Source organism: Euprymna scolopes, chromosome 22, assembly GCF_053919585.1.
Source record: "Euprymna scolopes isolate OS-2025 chromosome 22, ASM5391958v1, whole genome shotgun sequence".
In the NCBI taxonomy this organism is placed as follows: Eukaryota; Metazoa; Mollusca; class Cephalopoda; order Sepiida; family Sepiolidae; genus Euprymna; species Euprymna scolopes.
In genome coordinates this window covers 45,865,878-45,885,200 of record NC_136503.1, presented here as the reverse complement: position 1 = coordinate 45,885,200, position 19,323 = coordinate 45,865,878, and the positions used below count along the sequence as shown (strand labels likewise).

The window sequence follows — 19,323 nt, the reverse complement described above, 5'->3', positions numbered from 1 at the left end:
ACAAAAAAAAAAAAAAATCTAATAATGCCTTTAGTGAAGAAACTTCATCTCTGTTGTCCAAACATCTTTCACTTCAGAGTACTTTGAACTGTGTTCAACTCCAAACTGCTTATGCGGGAAATTTATTCACTGAGTCCCGTGAAGGTTATCCCACGTGGTTCATGTTAATAAGCCTAGAAAAATCAGGACATGAAAAAAATAAAGACAAGGAAATACCTTTAGAATAAAAAAAATATTGCCATTTTATTGAGGGAAAAAGAAAGCATAAGGGTTGGGGAAAGAAGGCAGCAAAGCTGCAAAGTTCAATTATTGAGAAAAAAGTTTATATGTTCAATTTACCAGAGAAAATACAGTTTATATGTTCACCAATTCGACTGCCAAAAAATGTCCTTATGGCAAGCACTAAAGGCTTAATTAACACTAGAGAGAGAGTACAGAAATAAGAGTAAATTAGAATAAGAGAACTTACTGCGTAAAACAATGATTTCGTTCTTTTTTTTAATCTTTATATATATGTGTGTGAGTCCTTTTTTTTTACATATATATTTTCTTCACGCCACTCCAAATCGATCTGTCCTCACTTCAGTGACAGAATCCTTGAAAGTTCTTTTGAAAATAATCCTTGAATTTGAAAACTCAATGTTGTTTAGTAAAACCTTCGTTCGTCCTTCTTGTCAGATGAAATTCTCACTGGTTACAACATGGAAAGACATTTCGGTTTCCACACGCCGACATTTAATCGCATCTCGTGCGTCCAGTTTATAGATCAATTTTTCTTAGAATTGATTCTTTCTTTTCTTTTCGAGTCAACCAACTTGATTCGACTCTTACTGAAACTCATTATTCATTCCTATGAACAATGAAATAACTTTTACTATTTTTAAGACTTGAATGTCTGAGTAGGACCAGAGCTTGTAACTTGCGTGTTACCCTCGTGGAATCTCTGTCCAAAACTGACTTTCGCTCCGCTCTCTAATGCACTTGTTGAATTTTCGCGGGAAAAATATCTCTTAGTAGAACCAATTGTGGCGTGATTCTTTCAGCAGCAGCAGCAGCTCATTAAAAAGACGTAAAGTTAAAGAAGGAAAGAAGGGAGGAAAGATAAAAGACAACGACGAAAAGAAGGAAGAAATTAAAGTTCTGACACTCTCCCAAACATAAAAAGAAAAAGAGAAAAGAAAAAAGGTTGACATATTCCAACTAATACCAGAGATAATCAGGATTTCTCTCTTTAACTGATCTCTGATGTCTAACAGGTCTAGACTGATCCTCACGAACTGATTCCACAACATTTTCACCTTCAGGCAAATCATCACCTTGATCTGCAGCAGGGGCTTGGAAAGAATGAGTTATAGAAAGTTCCAACGGGAATAAATGTTTTATTGAATTCTCTTACAACGTATCACCTCTTTTAATCAAGGCAGATCTCACCAATCCGTCGGAACCTTGGGTCAGTTTCATCACCCTGCCCAAACTCCAGTGAGGTCTAGACTTAAAACCTTTTATCAACACTACATCATTCACCTTTATCTGTCAGTTCGTTAACCATAGACTTGATATCTTTCAATCGGTTTCTCGTAAACTGACACTTGGTGTTGATGGTTTCCGACAATAACTACGACAACACTACTTGTGCGTCGACAGCCACTATGATTTCCTTGAACAAATTCGGGAACATCTTAACCAAAATAATTACATGTTTAATGCCCAAAAATACAGCCAACAATTCCAACGTAGGAAGGGTTCTCTTGACAGAGGGAGCCACTTTAGCTTTTGCAAAAAATAAGTTAGCCCTTCCTCGTTGGTACATATATTCGACAAGTCCGTAAGCACGGTTCGAAGCATCACAGAACATGATCAAGATTACTGGCAAATCAGTTTGAACCGAACATCTATTAAAACCAATGTTTTGAATGTCCTTAAGACTCTTTTGAAAACTATTCCAAAGAGATAATATATCATTAGGAATTGCTTGGTCCCAGCCTATACCTAACTTCCATACTTGGCTCAACATGATTTTTCCCTTTATAGTAATAGGCAACACAAGACCCAACGGGTCAAAGATCGAAGAATTCACAGACAACATGTCTCTTTTAGTTGAGACAACTCTCTCAACACCTCCACTACTTAATTTCATTTCATCCAACATCGGATCATACGTATAGCCCAAGACTTTCTCACACGCCATTCCGTGAGAGGAACCATTGTTGTCCAACTGTATACGTTGCGAAACTATTTCGCTGTTACTGCTACAAGTTTTCAATTCGAAGCCACCCTTTTCCATGGTAGTTACTGCTTCCACATATAACTTCAGCAATTCAGACTGCGACTGGTGTGTTTTAACCAGATTATCGACATAGAAGTTATTCAACAGCATGTCACGGCAGGGTCCTGCGGCATGTTTTTCTACATGATATTTCACTATATAACACAAAATGAACGGGCTGGACACAAATCCAAAGATCAAAGTGCTGTACCTGAAACAGACCAGCTCGTCCTCTAACTTCAAAAAGAAGCAGAAACGATTCTTGTCAGATTCGTTCTTCAATTTGACCATCAAAAACGCTTTTCTAATGTCCGCTAATAGAACCAACATATCGGTTCGGAATTTGAACAAAAGCTCCAGCATATCAGTGTACAGGTTCACACCCGTATAGGCGCAATCATTGAGGGACGGCTTACCACCCGTTCTCAACGAACAATTGAACACAGGCCTTATTTTTGTTGTGCACTGTGATTCAGTTTTGTAGACAGGACGATGGGGTATCCAGGTGTACTTGGCAAATTCTGAAGGAGGCACATGAATTCTCTCAATTATGCCTTCGTTCTCCTGATCAAGAAATACTTTGTAATAATCAGAGTACAGATTTTTGTCAGACAATTTATTTACTACTTTGTCTAAGACAGCTAATGCCACATTATAACTAGACGGAACTTCGTTCAACTTATCTAGGTTCCAAGGTAAACTTACATAGTAGCTTCCGTCACGATATTCAATAGACGAACGAAAATCTGCTATTTTTATTTTATCGTAGCTACTGCATACCTCATCTGTAACACCCAATGTTTCGAGATTGAACATATTCTCTATGGTCCTATCCACTGCCGCTTCATCAAAACAACTCCAAGGATCCAAATGATTCGATTTAGGCTCCAAAACAAAGTATACATGAGTAACATTACACGACGAAAATTTCCCTACGACTCGATTGTAATTCAAGCCAGCCTGCTCCCGCACAGAACAACAGGATTTGAAGTCCGAAACGTCTCCAAACAAAATCATTCCCTGAGACGAACTAAATGCAAATCCGTCTTTAAATTGGGTTAACTGCAAGGGGCCCAAAAACTTGATTACATCAATACCAATCAGACCATGGACTGGCAGCATGACATTTTTCATACATGAGAAATCAGCAGCCAATTTCACCTCGTCCTTTCTCAAGTCAGATATCACACTGCCTAATCCTTCAATTTTAAAGGACAGGTCTAAGTGTTCATCCAACAAGAATGAAACTTGCCTTGATTCATCCTGAAATTTCACACGGAGATCTATCTCCTGCAGGTCTCTTACTTTATTACCCAAAAAGGTCTTTATAAGAAATCTGCGACTTTTCATGGGTGAGGATATGGAAATCTTTCTTATAAGTCCTTTGCAGAGGTAAGATCTCTCACTGCCGGTATCTACCAAACAGTTAAAGGACACATCCTTGCCACCCACATTAACCGAAATGTTAACTACAGGTAATAAGGACGAGCTACTGGTCATCCAACAAGCGTTAGAAGAAACAGTAGGCTTAACCACCATGGGACACATAACGCTACGGTGCCCAGGTCTATTGCAAGACCAACACAGCTCAGACTCCCTTCCATTGCAAGGACAGTCTTTTTCCCCATGGAGATGGCTGATGCATCTAGAACAAATCACTAACTCGTTACACCTTCTCAACTTGTCCTTAAACGTTGGATAGGATTTACACATATGAGCCTTGTGATCATTACTTTTACAAAAACAACATCTATATTTGACTTTAGATGTCTTGACGTGGAAATTCTCCAACGTGGAGGGTCTTTTATCTGGTAAGGAAGGTTTAAACTTGTTATTAGACCTTTTTACAGAGAAGTCTGGTCTACGACTCCCAGGATCATATTTACAGAGCTCAAGAGTTCTAATAATATCAGTACAGTTATCCAAAATCTGCTCCAGAGAAGGGTAATTATTGTTCACTTTGTGCACTAATTCTGTTCTAAAGGTAACGGGTAATTTACCGAATACGATATGACCCAACAATCGATTTCCCGGGGTACCGCATTCCAGAAAATCAATACTGAAGGAATTCTTCAATTCGTATGCCTGCGTCTTCACGTCAGTCAAGAATTTTTTCACGTCCAAATTACTATACAAACGATCAGTATTCAACAAGGACGAGAAAATTGAGTCCACAACACAACTCTCATCTAGGAACTCGTTGGAAAGCAACTCTAATGCAATCTCGAAATTTTCGTCCGATACCGATAAGTGTTTAACAATCTGAAAGGCGTAACCCGTGAGATGGTTTTTCAACACGACCAATCTCAACGAGTCACTATCCAAACTGGATACACAGTTCAGGAACTCCCGGTGAAAATTTAAAAAGGCTAGCTTATCTGTCTCTAAGTCCCTATCTTTGAATTTAGGACAGATGATAGAAGGGGTAATATTTACACCCTTGACTTTATCACTCTTCTTCAAACAGGTCTCCGATTCTTCAACTTTGGCAGGTCTCAATCCAGCCAATTTCTCCAGAGCTTGTAATCTAAACAAGGCACAATCCTTGGAGAAAGTTTCCACAATGTCTTCTTCGACATTATCATTTAAATAAATATCGACTAACTGTTCTTCCAACAATGCCGCGTTCGACAAGTATTCTTCAACCTGATTTTTACATAAAGAATATTTGTCCTCTCCCACTTCACGAGATGATTCTACCGCTTCTAGCACTACAAGTATTTTATTCTTATTAATTTTCAACTTCTTCAACAGAATTTCCTTTGGCGTCGCAGCCATTTTATTTTCAACTAATTCTCACTTAACTTATCAATACTTGAGATAAAGAGAGAGAGAGCTACCACATAATCTATGACGTCCCTCAAAATGGTGCCAACGTTACCAATCAAGCCAACAAGACAAGATGGCGTGCACAGAAAGTCCGCCAAAAAAGAATGATGCAACAACCAAAAGAACTAAGACTATCCCAAAATGGGAAATAATATCTAGAAAAAAGGACAGGCAGATACAGTCTGGTGAACATAATACGAAGAATAAGTTAACAGCTTGAGCAGAACCAACCCTAAATTATTTCCAATAAAGGGATAATCCTATATAACGTTTCTCAAGCTTTTGACAGAAGAAATGGTATCTCCCCAAATCTTGTCCAATAGGAGGAAAATAACCATTTCAGGTAAGAACACTGCCAATAACTAAAGCACATAGCCACATCCGTAATCTCGGCTTAGGTGCAATTATTTCTTAACAGGGTTCGTAAATTTTTTAGCAGAATGCGGGAAATTTATTCACTGAGTCCCGTGAAGGTTATCCCACGTGGTTCATGTTAATAAGCCTAGAAAAATCAGGACATAAAAAAATAAAGACAAGGAAATACCTTTAAGAATAAAAACAATATTGCCATTTTATTGAGGGAAAAAGAAAGCATAAGGGTTGGGGAAAGAAGGCAGCAAAGCTGCAAAGTTCAATTATTGAGAAAAAAGTTTATATGTTCAATTTACCAGAGAAAATACAGTTTATATGTTCACCAATTCGACTGCCAAAAAATGTCCTTATGGCAAGCACTAAAGGCTTAATTAACACTAGAGAGAGAGTACAGAAATAAGAGTAAATTAGAATAAGAGAACTTACTGCGTAAAACAATGATTTCGTTCTTTTTTTTTATCTTTATATATATGTGTGTGAGTCCTTTTTTTTTACATATATATTTTCTTCACGCCACTCCAAATCGATCTGTCCTCACTTCAGTGACAGAATCCTTGAAAGTTCTTTTGAAAATAATCCTTGAATTTGAAAACTCAATGTTGTTTGGTAAAACCTTCGTTCGTCCTTCTTGTCAGATGAAATTCTCACTGGTTACAACATGGAAAGACATTTCGGTTTCCACACGCTGACATTTAATCGCATCTCGTGCGTCCACTTTATAGATCAATTTTTCTTAGAATTGATTCTTTCTTTTCTTTTCGAGTCAACCAACTTGATTCGACTCTTACTGAAACTCATTATTCATTCCTATGAACAATGAAATAACTTTTACTATTTTTAAGACTTGAATGTCTGAGTAGGACCAGAGCTTGTAACTTGCGTGTTACCCTCGTGGAATCTCTGTCCAAAACTGACTTTCGCTCCGCTCTCTAGTGCACTTGTTGAATTTTCGCGGGAAAAATATCTCTTAGTAGAACCAATTGTGGCGTGATTCTTTCAGCAGCAGCAGCAGCAGCAGCAGCAGCTCGTTAAAAAGACGTAAAGTTAAAGAAGGAAAGAAGGGAGGAAAGATAAAAGACAACGACGAAAAGAAGGAAGAAATTAAATTTCTGACACTTAATTTTAAAATGTGCTCAATTTTGAACTGTACTAAACTTTGGACTGTGTTCAACTTTGTACTATGCTTAGCTAAGTTTGTACTATGCTTAATTTTGCTCAACTTTGGACTATGTTCAACTCTGAAATGTGCTCAACATTGAACTGTGTTCAACTCTGAACTGCACTCAACATTGAACTGTGCTCAACTCTGAACGGTGCTCAACTTTCAAATGTGCTCAACTTTAAATTGTGCTCAACATTGAACCGTGCTCAACTCTGAAAGGTATTTAATTTTGAACTGTATTCAACTCTAAACTGTTCTCAACTCTAAAATGTGCTCAACTTTGAACTGTGCAGTGATGAGAAATGTGCTAACCATCACACAGCAGTTCAGACACATCGTGGAACTGTGCTTGAAAATGCTTTCACATCAAATCAAACACCATCAACAACACCAATATCTAGTTACAGTTTTCATGCCCCCCCCCCCTAAAAAAATTTGCTGCTTTCTTCTCAACTGAAAAATGGCAGCATTATCCATGTATGTTTCTGCTTCCTGGAACAGCTTGCCAGAGAAGCTTGTAATGAGGCCTGCTATATCCAGGTTTAAAATCATCTTGGACAAACATTCAGACAGTATATAGCCGGGATATGGTAACCCTAGGATACGTTTTTTCAGGTTACGATGTGAAATACAATGTTTTTCCGTACTCCTGTTATGGTATTTGCCCCACCTTATGGTGTTATTTATAAGGTTATTTGATTATATACATGTGTATTATTTACTCTACTGTATTTTATTACTAATTTTTAATGCTGTATCCCAGGGTTCTACTGTATGTTCTGTCTTTTTACATAGCTTGCTGTACTTTGTTTTTTTTGTTGTTTTTTTCGTAAATAAAATTCACTAATTAAACTCTTTTTTTTTTCACATAGCAGATACCACTTATCAAGGCCTGGAGACCACTCGAGGATAAGGGTTAAAGAGTGTACAGTAGTCAATGGGATAATATCGTAGTAATTGTTAGAAGTAGAAATTTAGTAAATTAAATTACTTAAGGGGACGGTTCATCAAGAATTTGTTTACATTGAACTTGAAGACTACCAAATTGTAGTCAACTGGAAAACAGGCGAACGGAAGAGAGTTCCACAGGCGTGTAGTTCTAAGAAAGAAGCTTTGTTCATGGAATCTACATTTAGGTTTAGGCACAGATAAAGAGCGGGGGAAATTATTGATAGTGGTCCAGCTAGACCAATGTTTTTTGTGAAAGTTTGGCAAGGGAGGACCATAGATTGAACCTCAGATGAGCACTTGCCATGAAATTAATGATAAAGCAGAGCCAGGTTTGTAATGTCTTTTCTGTGGGAAAGAGGCTTGGCAACAGATTTGATGTATGTGTTCCACTTCAGATCAGGAATAAAGGTCAAGCCCAGAAGCTTGTCAAAACATGGAGCCTCCTATGATGAGAGCCATTCATTTCAATTGATGCCAGACGAGGATCAGAGCGTTGATGATGTAAAGATAGAAACTTGGTTTTAGATGCATAAATGTAACCAGGCACCTCTTTCCCCATTATATCACGTGCTCAAGATCAGAGAAGAGAGAATCAGAAAGAACTTGGTCATTTATGGCCTTTGATGTGTTGCCATAGATGGTAGTGTCGTCAACATAAATGTCTATAAATGATCTTAGGATGTAAGAGGTGGGTGAAGTTTGCTTGAAGCATTGTATAGTATGTATGTCTTTCCGTTACTTCTGCATTGTACCGCCTTCTACAATTCCATTTAACTATCTTAGGATGTGATTTGGAACATCATTTATGTAGATCAGGAAGAGAGTTAGGCCCAGGATAGACCCTTGAGGGATTCCAACATTAATACTGTGAGCTGATTTCTGCCCATCAACCACTACTCTTATGAACCTATCAGAGAGAAATGATTCAATAATTGAGAAGACATTTCCAGCTATACGAGCTTAATGATTAACGTTACCCATCAACTGAGCAAAATAGACTTACATAGACTCCAAATACTCTAGAAAAAAAAGTGATAAATGCTGCCCACTTAAGAAGCCAGGAAAAGTTATCAGAGATTTACAAAAGCAGCATTTATATTTTGCTGCATGTTCTGCCAGTTTCTTGACAAGGGGGTCACCACTTTGTGGGGTGCTTGGTCGGCATTGACCGATGCCTTGTATCACGGTCGTGATGTGAGCATAGGTAAATGTTTCCCAATCCCCAACAAAAATATGAAAATAAAGGTTGTCAGAAATGGCATTAAGACAAAGGCGAATTTTAAAAGTTCAATATGATTTTTATTTAACAATATAAGAAAGGCGAATGATGTTATTGTGTTGATGTGTTTTTATTTGTGCGTGTGCTGGTTTAGCATGAGAGTCATGAAAGTGATAAAGCTAAAATGTTCTGGAAAGGAATATTTTGGCAATAAAGTTAATGTTTGTAACTTCTTGTATGGTCGCTAGGACTCTATGTATATTTGTATTTAGTCTGATAGGTTTTGAATTAAGTGCGTAAAGCAAAGTAAAATGAGAGAGAAATCTTGCTCTGACTGGGGCAAAATTAAATCGACGGGTAAATATTAATTCGCGCTGTTTTGGTACTTTCATGTTGAGAATTTAGGTGCATGCACGCGTTTTTAGCTAGCAGGCTTCGGTAAAAAGGAAACCAGTTAAAAGAAAGGGCAAAGACTTCGGCATGTTGCCGTGTTGTCATGAGTGTGTGTGAGTTGTATCGTCGAGGACAGTTCTTTAGCATGACAAAGAATGTTCGTTTGGGTACGGCATGTGGAAGCAAGTAGTAGTTTGAAGAGAAGCTTGTTTTTTACTCACGTTAGGCCTGAAGTTTTGAGATGTAACTGCTTGTTAGTAGCGGCTGTTGGCTGCTACAAGTTTTTACAATCGCGGAAATTGCGTGTGTGTAAACCACGGATGTACGCGGAACCAAAATGTTGCTTGTACAATCACTTAATATTTGTAGCAAGTCGCTATAAATGACTTCCTAAATGAGTTTATCCATAACTGTTGATTAACGGAAGTAACTAAAACGGGACAAATTTCAGCCAAGCACCATTTTCTCTAAGAAGTCCTTCTAGACTGTGGCTATTTTAATTTTTGCCTACTCCAGGATGCCTTTTTTTTTTTTTTTTTTTTTTTTTTTGAAAGAAATCGAATTTCCGTACATTTAAAACCGGCCTTGTGCAACTGCAACTCTGCCCACAATTTAAATATTTCCCGCTTTTACAATTTTTTATTTTTAGTGTATTTTATTATTTTTTTTTTTTTGTGTGTGTGTATTATTTATTTAGTTTTCAAAATAAAATTAATGTTAAAATGTAATATCTGTCCTGATACTATACTTATCTTTTCTGTCCTTGGTGAGTGAGGAAAATCAGGCACATTATTAGAACAGTAAAAAATAGATAAATAAAATAAAAATAAAAAATGGAAATAAACTCAAAACACAAAATATAGTAAAAATCAGCAAATATTTAAATCAAGAGCAGTTAGATACAAGGTCGGTTTTTAATGTGAGGAAAATTCATTTCTCTTAAAAGAGGCACTCTAGATTGGGACAAAAATTAAAATTGCCGCGGTCTAAAAGGATTTCTCCTTTACTGACCAAGTATAGCAAAGATAAGCAGATACTACACTTTAAGGATAATTCTATTTCAGAAAGTGAAATAACACAAAAATAAAATTAAATAAACTGAAAAAAGTAGTGTAAAAGCGGCAAATATTTCAATCATAAAATGGTTTCGATTTTCAGAGCAGACGAAAAAAAAGAGGACATCGATCTTATTTTTTTTAATATTCAGAGCAGATAATTTTTTCAAATGATTGTCCTTGATTGGTTAATTTGGGTTATGTGAGACTAATCCTTGATTGTAATTGGTGGAGACCCATACTGAGGCCTGGAGAGCAAAAAATGCCACCCAATAAAATGCAAATAAATCGGGAACTGTTTTTTTTTTTTTTTTCCGTTACAGGAACCTGTGTTTTATTTGAACTCGTTATAATATAATATAATATAATATAATATAATATAATATAATATAATATAATATAATATAACTAGTGAGCGGATCTTTATAATCGTCATGAAAACAAACAATTTGTTTTCTATGCCAAATTTTCCCTATCTTTTAAAAAATAGTTCATCGCCGTACGAATTGTTTACATCAATTTCAAAATCGCATTTATTTTGAGATTAACCGTTTAGAGGAATATCAGAATAGTTAACCTATTTCTAGTTGGTTTGAGATTAACGGTTTAAAGGAATACTAGATTTTTTTTTTTTTTGTTTGATAATTGACAAAGAAGACAACACTCGTTCGAATATAAATCCGTTTCGAGATTAGCAGTGTATCAGAATAATAGAATTACTAACCCGTTTTCTGATTGGTCTAAAATTTTGCAGTTGTTTGAAGCCGCCATTTTTCAAGTTTTCAAACCTTTTTTCGAACCTTAGGAGGAACGTATTTTTTTTTTTTATTAATGCAACCAAATTAGTAAATATCTAAATCAAAACAAAACAAAACCAAAAATGGCTGAACGAGAGAACGAAAAGTAAGTTGCAGTTTTTAAATTTATATAAATTAATTGCCTTATTTATTTATTTTTTTGTAATCTTTGATCATTGTTGTTGGGCGGTTATCTAAGGCATGGACGTCAACAACAGACGTTTTTAGGAAGTTGTGTATTTAATCGTTGTTAAAAAAATCATTTAAATGCTAGATTTTCCTCGATTTCTTTACGATATGCCCAATTACTATGGTTTGCTTGCATTATTGGAGTTAAATTAATTCAGTTCAGCGATAATTGAGTGAATGGGCAATGGCTCACAAAAATGATAAAATTCGGGTGAAATCTAATCTTGAAATAAAATGTCTGACTACATAGAACCTCCAAAATCTTCCAGTTTCTTTTCGAAAACGTCTTTCATACAAGCGATTAATCACACCAGATCCTTGGAAAATAATTGTGAAAACGTTTTTGTTATAAATTTGGTTAAAGTAACTTTAGTTTGGTTTGCAATTTCGCGTTAAATTGTTTCCCCGTGGGACTCCTAAAGAATGTGCGTAGACTTTTATTTATTTTACGTTGAAGCCTAATTTGATTCCTTTTAGATGAGATTTTTAGTAAAAATGTGTGATCACTTCTTTTATGTCAGTGCATTTCTCGTATTTACGTGACTTATTTGAGTTATTTAAACAGGTTTGTTTTACTATACACATAGATTTGAAAAAGTTGTCAAAAAGCAAATATATAACAAATAAATGCTATCAAAGCGAGAGAAGTTACTTTTTTAACTAACTGGATAAGTTTTTAGTGTTTTTATTTAATGTAAAATATTTATTCGGTTCGAAAAACGAGTAATGTTGAACGCTGCCGGAGATCAAGATGGCTGCGATGTTTTTGAAGACTTAATCACGTCAAAATAAGAAATTGAATATTTTAGATTACTTGTTCATGGCGTTTAATATTTGTTGTCTATAGTGATACAATTTTTAGTAATGTCACTAAATAGGGTTTGTGGGTGATATGAGCAAATAGGTCTGTGTAGGCATTAAAATGTTTTTGTTTTTTTTATCTTAAACATCTACATAAGTCATTTCGAGTATAAAGTTAATTTATATTACCCATCTAAACTCGAGAAATGCACGATTAAAATGTGTAAACATTGCATGAAAAATATTCAAAGATGGCTGTCACCCGCAATTTCGAAAAGCCAGTAGCAACCTTGACGTTGCGATTAAAAACCAAGACCGAGCGAAACGGAATGAACCGAGACAAACCTGACAAGTCGAAAAATGACATTAACAACTGTTATTAATATTTCTATAAGTAAAATAATTTAAACAAAAATAATTTAAACTACTTTTATCTTATGTAGAATAAATGCATGCAAAACATAAAATTAAAGTTGTTTAAATTATTTTTCAAGTTTTATTTTATTTATTTTTGCATTTATTCCAGCAAGATTTCGGGAAACTTACTTCCTCTTCAGACCGAGGACAAAAAACAAAAAAACAAAGTGTAGTATCAGAACAGGTACTACAGTTTACTCCTAACCAAAGTTACAGTAGTAAATAGTAATCTTTCATGCCTCTGGTTCTTATTACAGTTAATACAATATATAACGATTAGACGAGTAATGTGTTAGTTGTTTTTTGTTTTTTTTGTTTTTTTTCTTCCATACTTAATAATTAAAAATATATTCAGAACAATTTTTGTTTCTATACATTGTTTACATAATACACTTCCAAAATTATTTCATGGAAATAGATTTCTTTTTTTTTCCTTTCTAATTGAGTACATTCCCATTTCAGTCACGTGAATTATATATCTAAAGAAATGGTAAAAAACACTAGAGGATGTCCTCCAATCTGTAGTGGAATGGAGACATAAATGGATGCTCACATTCAATGCTGCCAAGACTAAACTGGTTTACTTCAATAATTACAAGAAACCTTCTCTGCCACCAATAACAATGGCCAGTGACTCCCTGTCTGAGAGCACATCTTTCAAACTGCTTGGCCTAACGTTCACAGGAAACATAAGTTGGAACAATTATATTGAAAACATTGCCAGGGCCGCTGCGAAAAAGGTAGGCTCTCTCTACCATGCTAGAAAACTACTGACACCTGAAAGTATTCTGTACCTCTATAAGGCCACCATTCGCTCATGTATGGAGTATTGTTGTCACATTTGGGCTGGTGCATCTGCTACTAGTCTCTCGCTCCTAAACAAGGTTAAAAAAAGAGTCACCAATCTGATAGGCCCTGAACTGGCATCTAAGCTTCAGCCTCTGTCCCATCGACGAAATGTTGCATCCCTCTGCCTGTTCTACAAGTATTTTAATGGTGAATGCTCTGACGAACTGCAGACACTTGTGCCCCCACGACGTAGACACCCTCGACAAACCCGACAGGCAGCTAAATCCCACCCCCACACAGTAGAGATCCTTAGATGTAAAAGATCTTTCTACTCCAGTAGTTTCTTCCCCAGAACCGCTAGACTCTGGAATTCCATTCCAAGTTCCTGCTTCCCCAACTGTACTGACATGCAGAAGTTCAAGTGCAACGTGAACCGACATCTTGCTGCCCAAATCCCAACATAGTGCTCCAGTAGTTGCTGCTCCTGATAGTAGCCCCCTACATTAAAGTGGCAATGCGCCTTGTTTGGGGTGAAATGTAATAATTTAATATATAATAATAGATTGGGTCCCAGATCAGCTCTAACCGTCATCAGGCTGTTCATTTTTTTTTTTTTTTTTTTAATCTTGTTTCCTTCCTGGTTGATGGCAAAGTGAATGATTGAATCATAGACATCTAATGAAGATGACCTATCGGGGAGGCTGGGTGCAGCAAAAACAATCAGTGTTGCTTGAGTGGAAGTACTGCCATCAGACACGAAAGATGCGATGCAAGCAATGGTGATTGAAAGTTTCTAATTGTCTAACATCTTCCACTCTGATTAGCCAGGACTCACTACCATAAAAGAGGATCGTTTGCACCGACACTTGGTAAATATTTTCTCTGGCATGGAACCTTGCTTTAGATCTTAACCATAACTGAGAATTGAGTAGGCAGAAGACATAATGTGCAAGGTTGATTCACACTTTGATGTTAGCTGTGTCTTGGTTCATAACTGTGATGATGGTGCCAAGATATTTGGAAGTCTCTACCTCTTCAAGAACATTATCATTGAGGACAGTGAATGTTTTGTCTCTTGGGGCAAAGCCAGAAGCATGTATTTTTGCCTATGACATTTATTTACCAGATTATCAGGTGAGGATTGAAGCATTGGCACCGCCAGTAAGAATAAAAGCAACTTGATAAAGAGGAGAATTATTGATTGAGCCACATATGAGACATCATGTTGAGGAACTTAGATTTTACGGCGGCCATATCAGAAAGTCTGATGCCTGAGAAGCAGGCTATGTTGAGGCTACTTAAAGAGAGAGTACATCATAAATGATTGGATTTCTTTCAGCATCAAGGTTCTGGCATTTCAATAGGCAAAAAAAAATAGTCCTTTCTATATCTCATGATCATCCCGGTTTACTGGTTTGAAACTTGCATAACTAGGGTAGCAAGTGTTTTAGTTTCTGAATATGCCATATCAGAATTCATCATATGTTGTGTGAGGAGCGTGAAGGAATGTATGGAGTATCTTGGGAGTAGTAAATTCATTAACGGTCCCCAATCACAAGTATGTCCCTGTTTGAAGAATAACTTCTTTGCCGCAGATTATCTACAGTTGCAAGGACAAGATGATTTGAAACTGCTTGTTGCTGGATCAGACACTTTGCGATCCTAATACCACTAGGTGACAGGCCAATCTGCTTTGGGTGATCTTACCAGAAACTTAAATTCCCGACAGCATAAACTTGACACTATCCACTACACCCCCCCCCATCATCACTATAATAAAGAGAGATTGGAGGAGGCATCATTTTCCATTTATTTGCCTCACTACAAGGGAAAAATTAGATACATGGTCGATTTTTAATGTGGGGATATTTTCTCCCTAAAAAATGGGGTATTTTTGGATTGGAACAAAAATAAAAATTGCCCCAATCTATAATGATTTTTCATTCACTGACTGAGAACAGAATAAACCCAGTAAAGCATCAGAACAGATACTACACTTTGCTCCTAGCTAAAAGATAGTTAATATTTTTTTGTGATGGACTGATGATGATTATGATGTTATACACATATGGCTTTTCTAGAAAAGCTGCATGACTAATAGAAAAAATCTAGCCTGTTATCTACGTGGAGTGCACACACATGCCCTTAATGTTGGTGAGTCTTGTCTAGACGTCATGTGTCGAGTTGGGCTGTACAAAATACAGAATAAACGTTACTGGAATACATTTTGGAATAAAGAACAGTGAAATGTGGATGCAGAAATATAATGGAAAAAATCTTTTTAATGCAAATATTTAAGAATGGATTCCACCCTCTTAAGTACCATTAACCAGGGTTACATTTGTTCTTGCTGTATTACTTTATTGCACAAAAAATATTGTTCCCGGAATCAATGACACTTAGGTTTTGATCTTGGAAAAATGCAGAAAATTTTTTTATATATATCTCAAAGAATTGTCATATTAATCCCACCGTATAACACAATTATGACTGCTTTCTAACAAGGCGCATAAACATCTCTCATAATTGCAAAAGATTACTAGTCACATCTGCAATAATCAGTGACACTTTTGCATTTTCTCATACCGGATGTGGATGGGTGTGAATCAGCTGTTCTCAAAGTTATCCTTGGTTTGATTGTTGTAATGTTTCTTCTTTGGCAAAACATAGTTCTCAAGCATTCTGGCAACCGCATTTCCAAGAACTTCATGCACGGACTTAGCATTGGTGGAAACAAAATATTTCATAGTTGCACAATACATATGTTACAGCCCAGCTTAAGGGGTCAAACAAATCACGGTTGATTAGTTAAAAGTGAAAAATACCTCTTGACATAAGATTATCATTGTGACTAAAGTTGATGGTAATTAAACCTTTTTAGTACATCATAATGATTCATGCCAGATTTTAAAAATTCTAAAATCTTAACTGCAGGTCAGTGCTCTTTGAGATGTAAGCTGAAGAATTGTGATAGGGATCTAGAAGCAGTTCCTAGCAGCAAGGATCATGGCAAATGTTCTGAAATTTGTAAAGAAGCTCATATAAAAAGTGTGGCATGATTTAGCCAAAACACTAAAAATGCTGGTGAGGGTGATGAATGTCTAGTGGTGTCTATGAAGAAATTGCTGAATAGGGATCTATGCTATTCTTCATACAAAAGTCACAAGAACTGAAAGAATCATCTTATGAAAGACGAGAAACTCTACAACAAGGTAAAACACTTTACTTATGTGTAGCAACTATCATTGTGGTTGAATTGAGTTGGCTTCCTCCTGAGCAGGAATTGCATTGTGAATCATCAATCTTGGGCCAGGTCGCAGGATATGATTAACCACTCCGATTCCATCACCAGAGACCAACTACTTGTGGGATTGACAGTACCGTTGGATCATCTTTGATTGTTGTCGTTCAAATCTTCAGCCGCCCACCAACATGTTTGTACCAATCATGGGGGAAAGAGGACTTTGTAAAAGAACTCCTTCTTTGGTTGACGAGCTGCATGTCTAAACCACTAGAAACGTCATTGAAGAAGGACGGGCGATAGAGGGCATAAGTTTAGTCTTTGCCGGAGAGTAGAAAACGAAACACTATCACCATGGCAGCAACGCAGAATGCTGCGAAGACAGTCATTGTCAAAGACTTCTAGTTTGTGTAGATTTGCCGCTTTCATAGGCCACATCTTGCAGTCATAGAGAAGAATGGTCTTCACCATCGCCTGATAGATGCATCCATTTGTATCCAAGCGTATTTCTCGTCAGGACCACAGAGACCGGTTGAGGTGGAAGACAGCAGACTGTACTGCTCCTATCTGCCGCCCAATCTCACCCATTCTCTGCTTGTTTGGTTCAAGATGCACTTCGTGCTCAGGAGGAATTCAGCTCAATCCAACCAGGAAAAGTAAGCTATTTTACCTTGTTGCAGAGTTTCTTGGCTTTCATAAGCCAAGATAAGCAATATTTTCTAGGTGAGTTCTCTTCCCTGTAAGCAGTTGCCAGGTACCCTAATCAATCAGAGAGTACATGATTTTTATTTTGTAGGCATTGATGCGCATCCCTAATACATGAGCAACAGTCTGCACTCTGTTGAGAACAGTTTGTACCTCCTCACCAGTCAATCCAAGAAGGATGAGATCATCTGCATAAACAAGGTCAAACATGCTCAAGTTTATCCAACCGCAATTCTTTTGTCACCTTGAAGGACTTCATTGAAAATATAGTCGATCACATAGTGTTGGGGAGAGAGCACAGCCCTGTTGAATGCTTGATCCGCTCATACAGAGACTTTAGTAGACTGATAATAGCTTTCAACAATCTGCAAAAGTTTTGCTGCATATTTCACCAGTGAGCCTCCATCAACGGAGTCAAGAGCAGCTGCGAAGTCAACAAAGAAGAAGAAGACTGTAGGTTAGTGAAACACTTAACGATTTTCAAAAGTTTGCGCAAGGTTGAAGGTCTGATTAATACAACCTCTGCTTGATTGAAAACCGTGTTTAGATGGGCATGCACAAGTGTCGCAGATGATTTGGAATCGACGCAACAAGAAAACAGCAAAAGCCTTTGCCACAATATCAATGAAGCTCATTCTCCAGTAATTTATGCAGATTTTCCTGCCACCCTTTTTGAATAATGGGAGAAGCACTTCCTCAATCCAATCAGAGGGGAACGTTTCAGTGCATCAAATTGCCTTGAAGACTCTGAAAACCCACAGTGCAAGCACTTTGAGCATTTTGTAGATCTTTGCCAATATCCCATCTTCACCAGGAGCCTTGTTTCACAGATGGTGCAAGACAGCGTAGGGGTCTTGGTGTTGCAGTCATATCCCTCGGCTTGGGCTACATCAACACTCACCGTAGGGATAAGGTGATTAAGCTGCTCATCAGTGCTTTTCCTAACAGTTCGATTGTTTACACAGGTTTGTAATGATAGTGCTGTCACATGAACGAAGTGTTTCATTGACATCCGTTACTACTCGGTTTGCTTGCTTTACTATCTGGTAAAGTTTACGGGAGCCTCCACAGGCTGCTGCATACTTGTTTTTTTGTGCCAGCTCTCGCGAGTGTGTGTTTCTTACAGCATGAATTGACTGAGTAACACGATATCACAGATCATGAGAATTCAACGCACATTTCAACCATGCTTTCCATCCTGTTATCCAATCCTGATAATGATCGTTCGTAACATCATGTTGCTTGTTGGCCAAGTCAATGGTAGCAGATTTAAAAACCTACCATTCTATCTCTGGGTGATATTGTCCATTGTTTACAGAAGAGAAAACCGATTCGACCCTGAATTTATCTCCTAAAATACTGTAAATTTGTAACTGCAGAATTGCAATATGTTAAACAATAACATTTTCTTTCACAAAATTAAAATAATTATGGATGTCTGAAACTACAGACTTTTCCAAAAGTATAATAGTTCCTATTTACTTGCCTCCTCACAAGGGCAGAGTTAGACATAAGTTCAGTTTTTAATGTGGGAAAAATCCAGCTCCCCAAAAAGGGTCACTCTGGATAGGAACAAAAATTAAAATTGCCTCAATCTAGAAGGATTTCTCCTCCACTGATCAAGGTCAGAAAAAGTGAAGTGTAGTATCAGAACAGATACTACACTTTGCTCTTAGCTAAAAGGCCAAGGCAAAAACACTCGTATGTTGAACTGACTTAAGACTGTTTAAATCACACTGAGTAAATGGAGTAAACCATTAATTGTTCTTAATTCTGTGTTCTCAACCGTGTACCATATTTATTCTCCAGAATAAACTACTTTCTATGTGACAAAGGATTCAAATGTTAAAATTTCCAAGAAACGAAATCATAGTTGAGCAGTTAGGTTACATTTCCCGCAATCCTGATTTCATCATGTATCAATTAAATTTTTTAATTGATTTTGTTAAAGATCACTCATAAAAAACAAACACAAAAAATTTATTTACAGAGCCTTGAAAAACATGCAAAGCCTTTTAAAATCAAAACATAAATAATCTCTAGTATTATAAATTATTAGCAAAAATAATGAGGTAATGCCTGGGAGGATAATATCATGAAAACAATAGATAGTATATAACTTCACCCACAAGAAAGG

General features: G+C 36.8%; 2 protein-coding genes across 3 annotated transcripts in view; one reads left to right on the top strand and one right to left on the bottom strand.

Annotated features, from left to right (window-relative positions):
- Nucleotides 1–1,615: 1,615 nt before the first annotated feature.
- LOC145243705 (uncharacterized) lies at nucleotides 1,616–5,044 on the bottom strand. Its single transcript, XM_080106761.1, has one exon. It carries the CDS (start codon nucleotides 5,042–5,044, stop codon nucleotides 1,616–1,618), a length of 3,429 nt encoding a protein of 1,142 aa, XP_079962887.1.
- A 5,953-nt stretch (nucleotides 5,045–10,997) lies between these two features.
- The window catches only part of LOC145243398 (rho guanine nucleotide exchange factor 3-like), a 103,687-nt gene continuing 95,361 nt past the window's right edge, over nucleotides 10,998–19,323 (top strand). The window contains exon 1 of one of the 2 annotated variants that reach the window (XM_080106245.1): nucleotides 10,998–11,150. In XM_080106245.1, the coding sequence (XP_079962371.1) occupies nucleotides 11,128–11,150 (23 nt within the window). In that variant the 5' untranslated portion in view covers nucleotides 10,998–11,127. The remainder of the gene's footprint in view (nucleotides 11,151–19,323) is intronic. The other variant, XM_080106246.1, reaches the window with a different exon arrangement.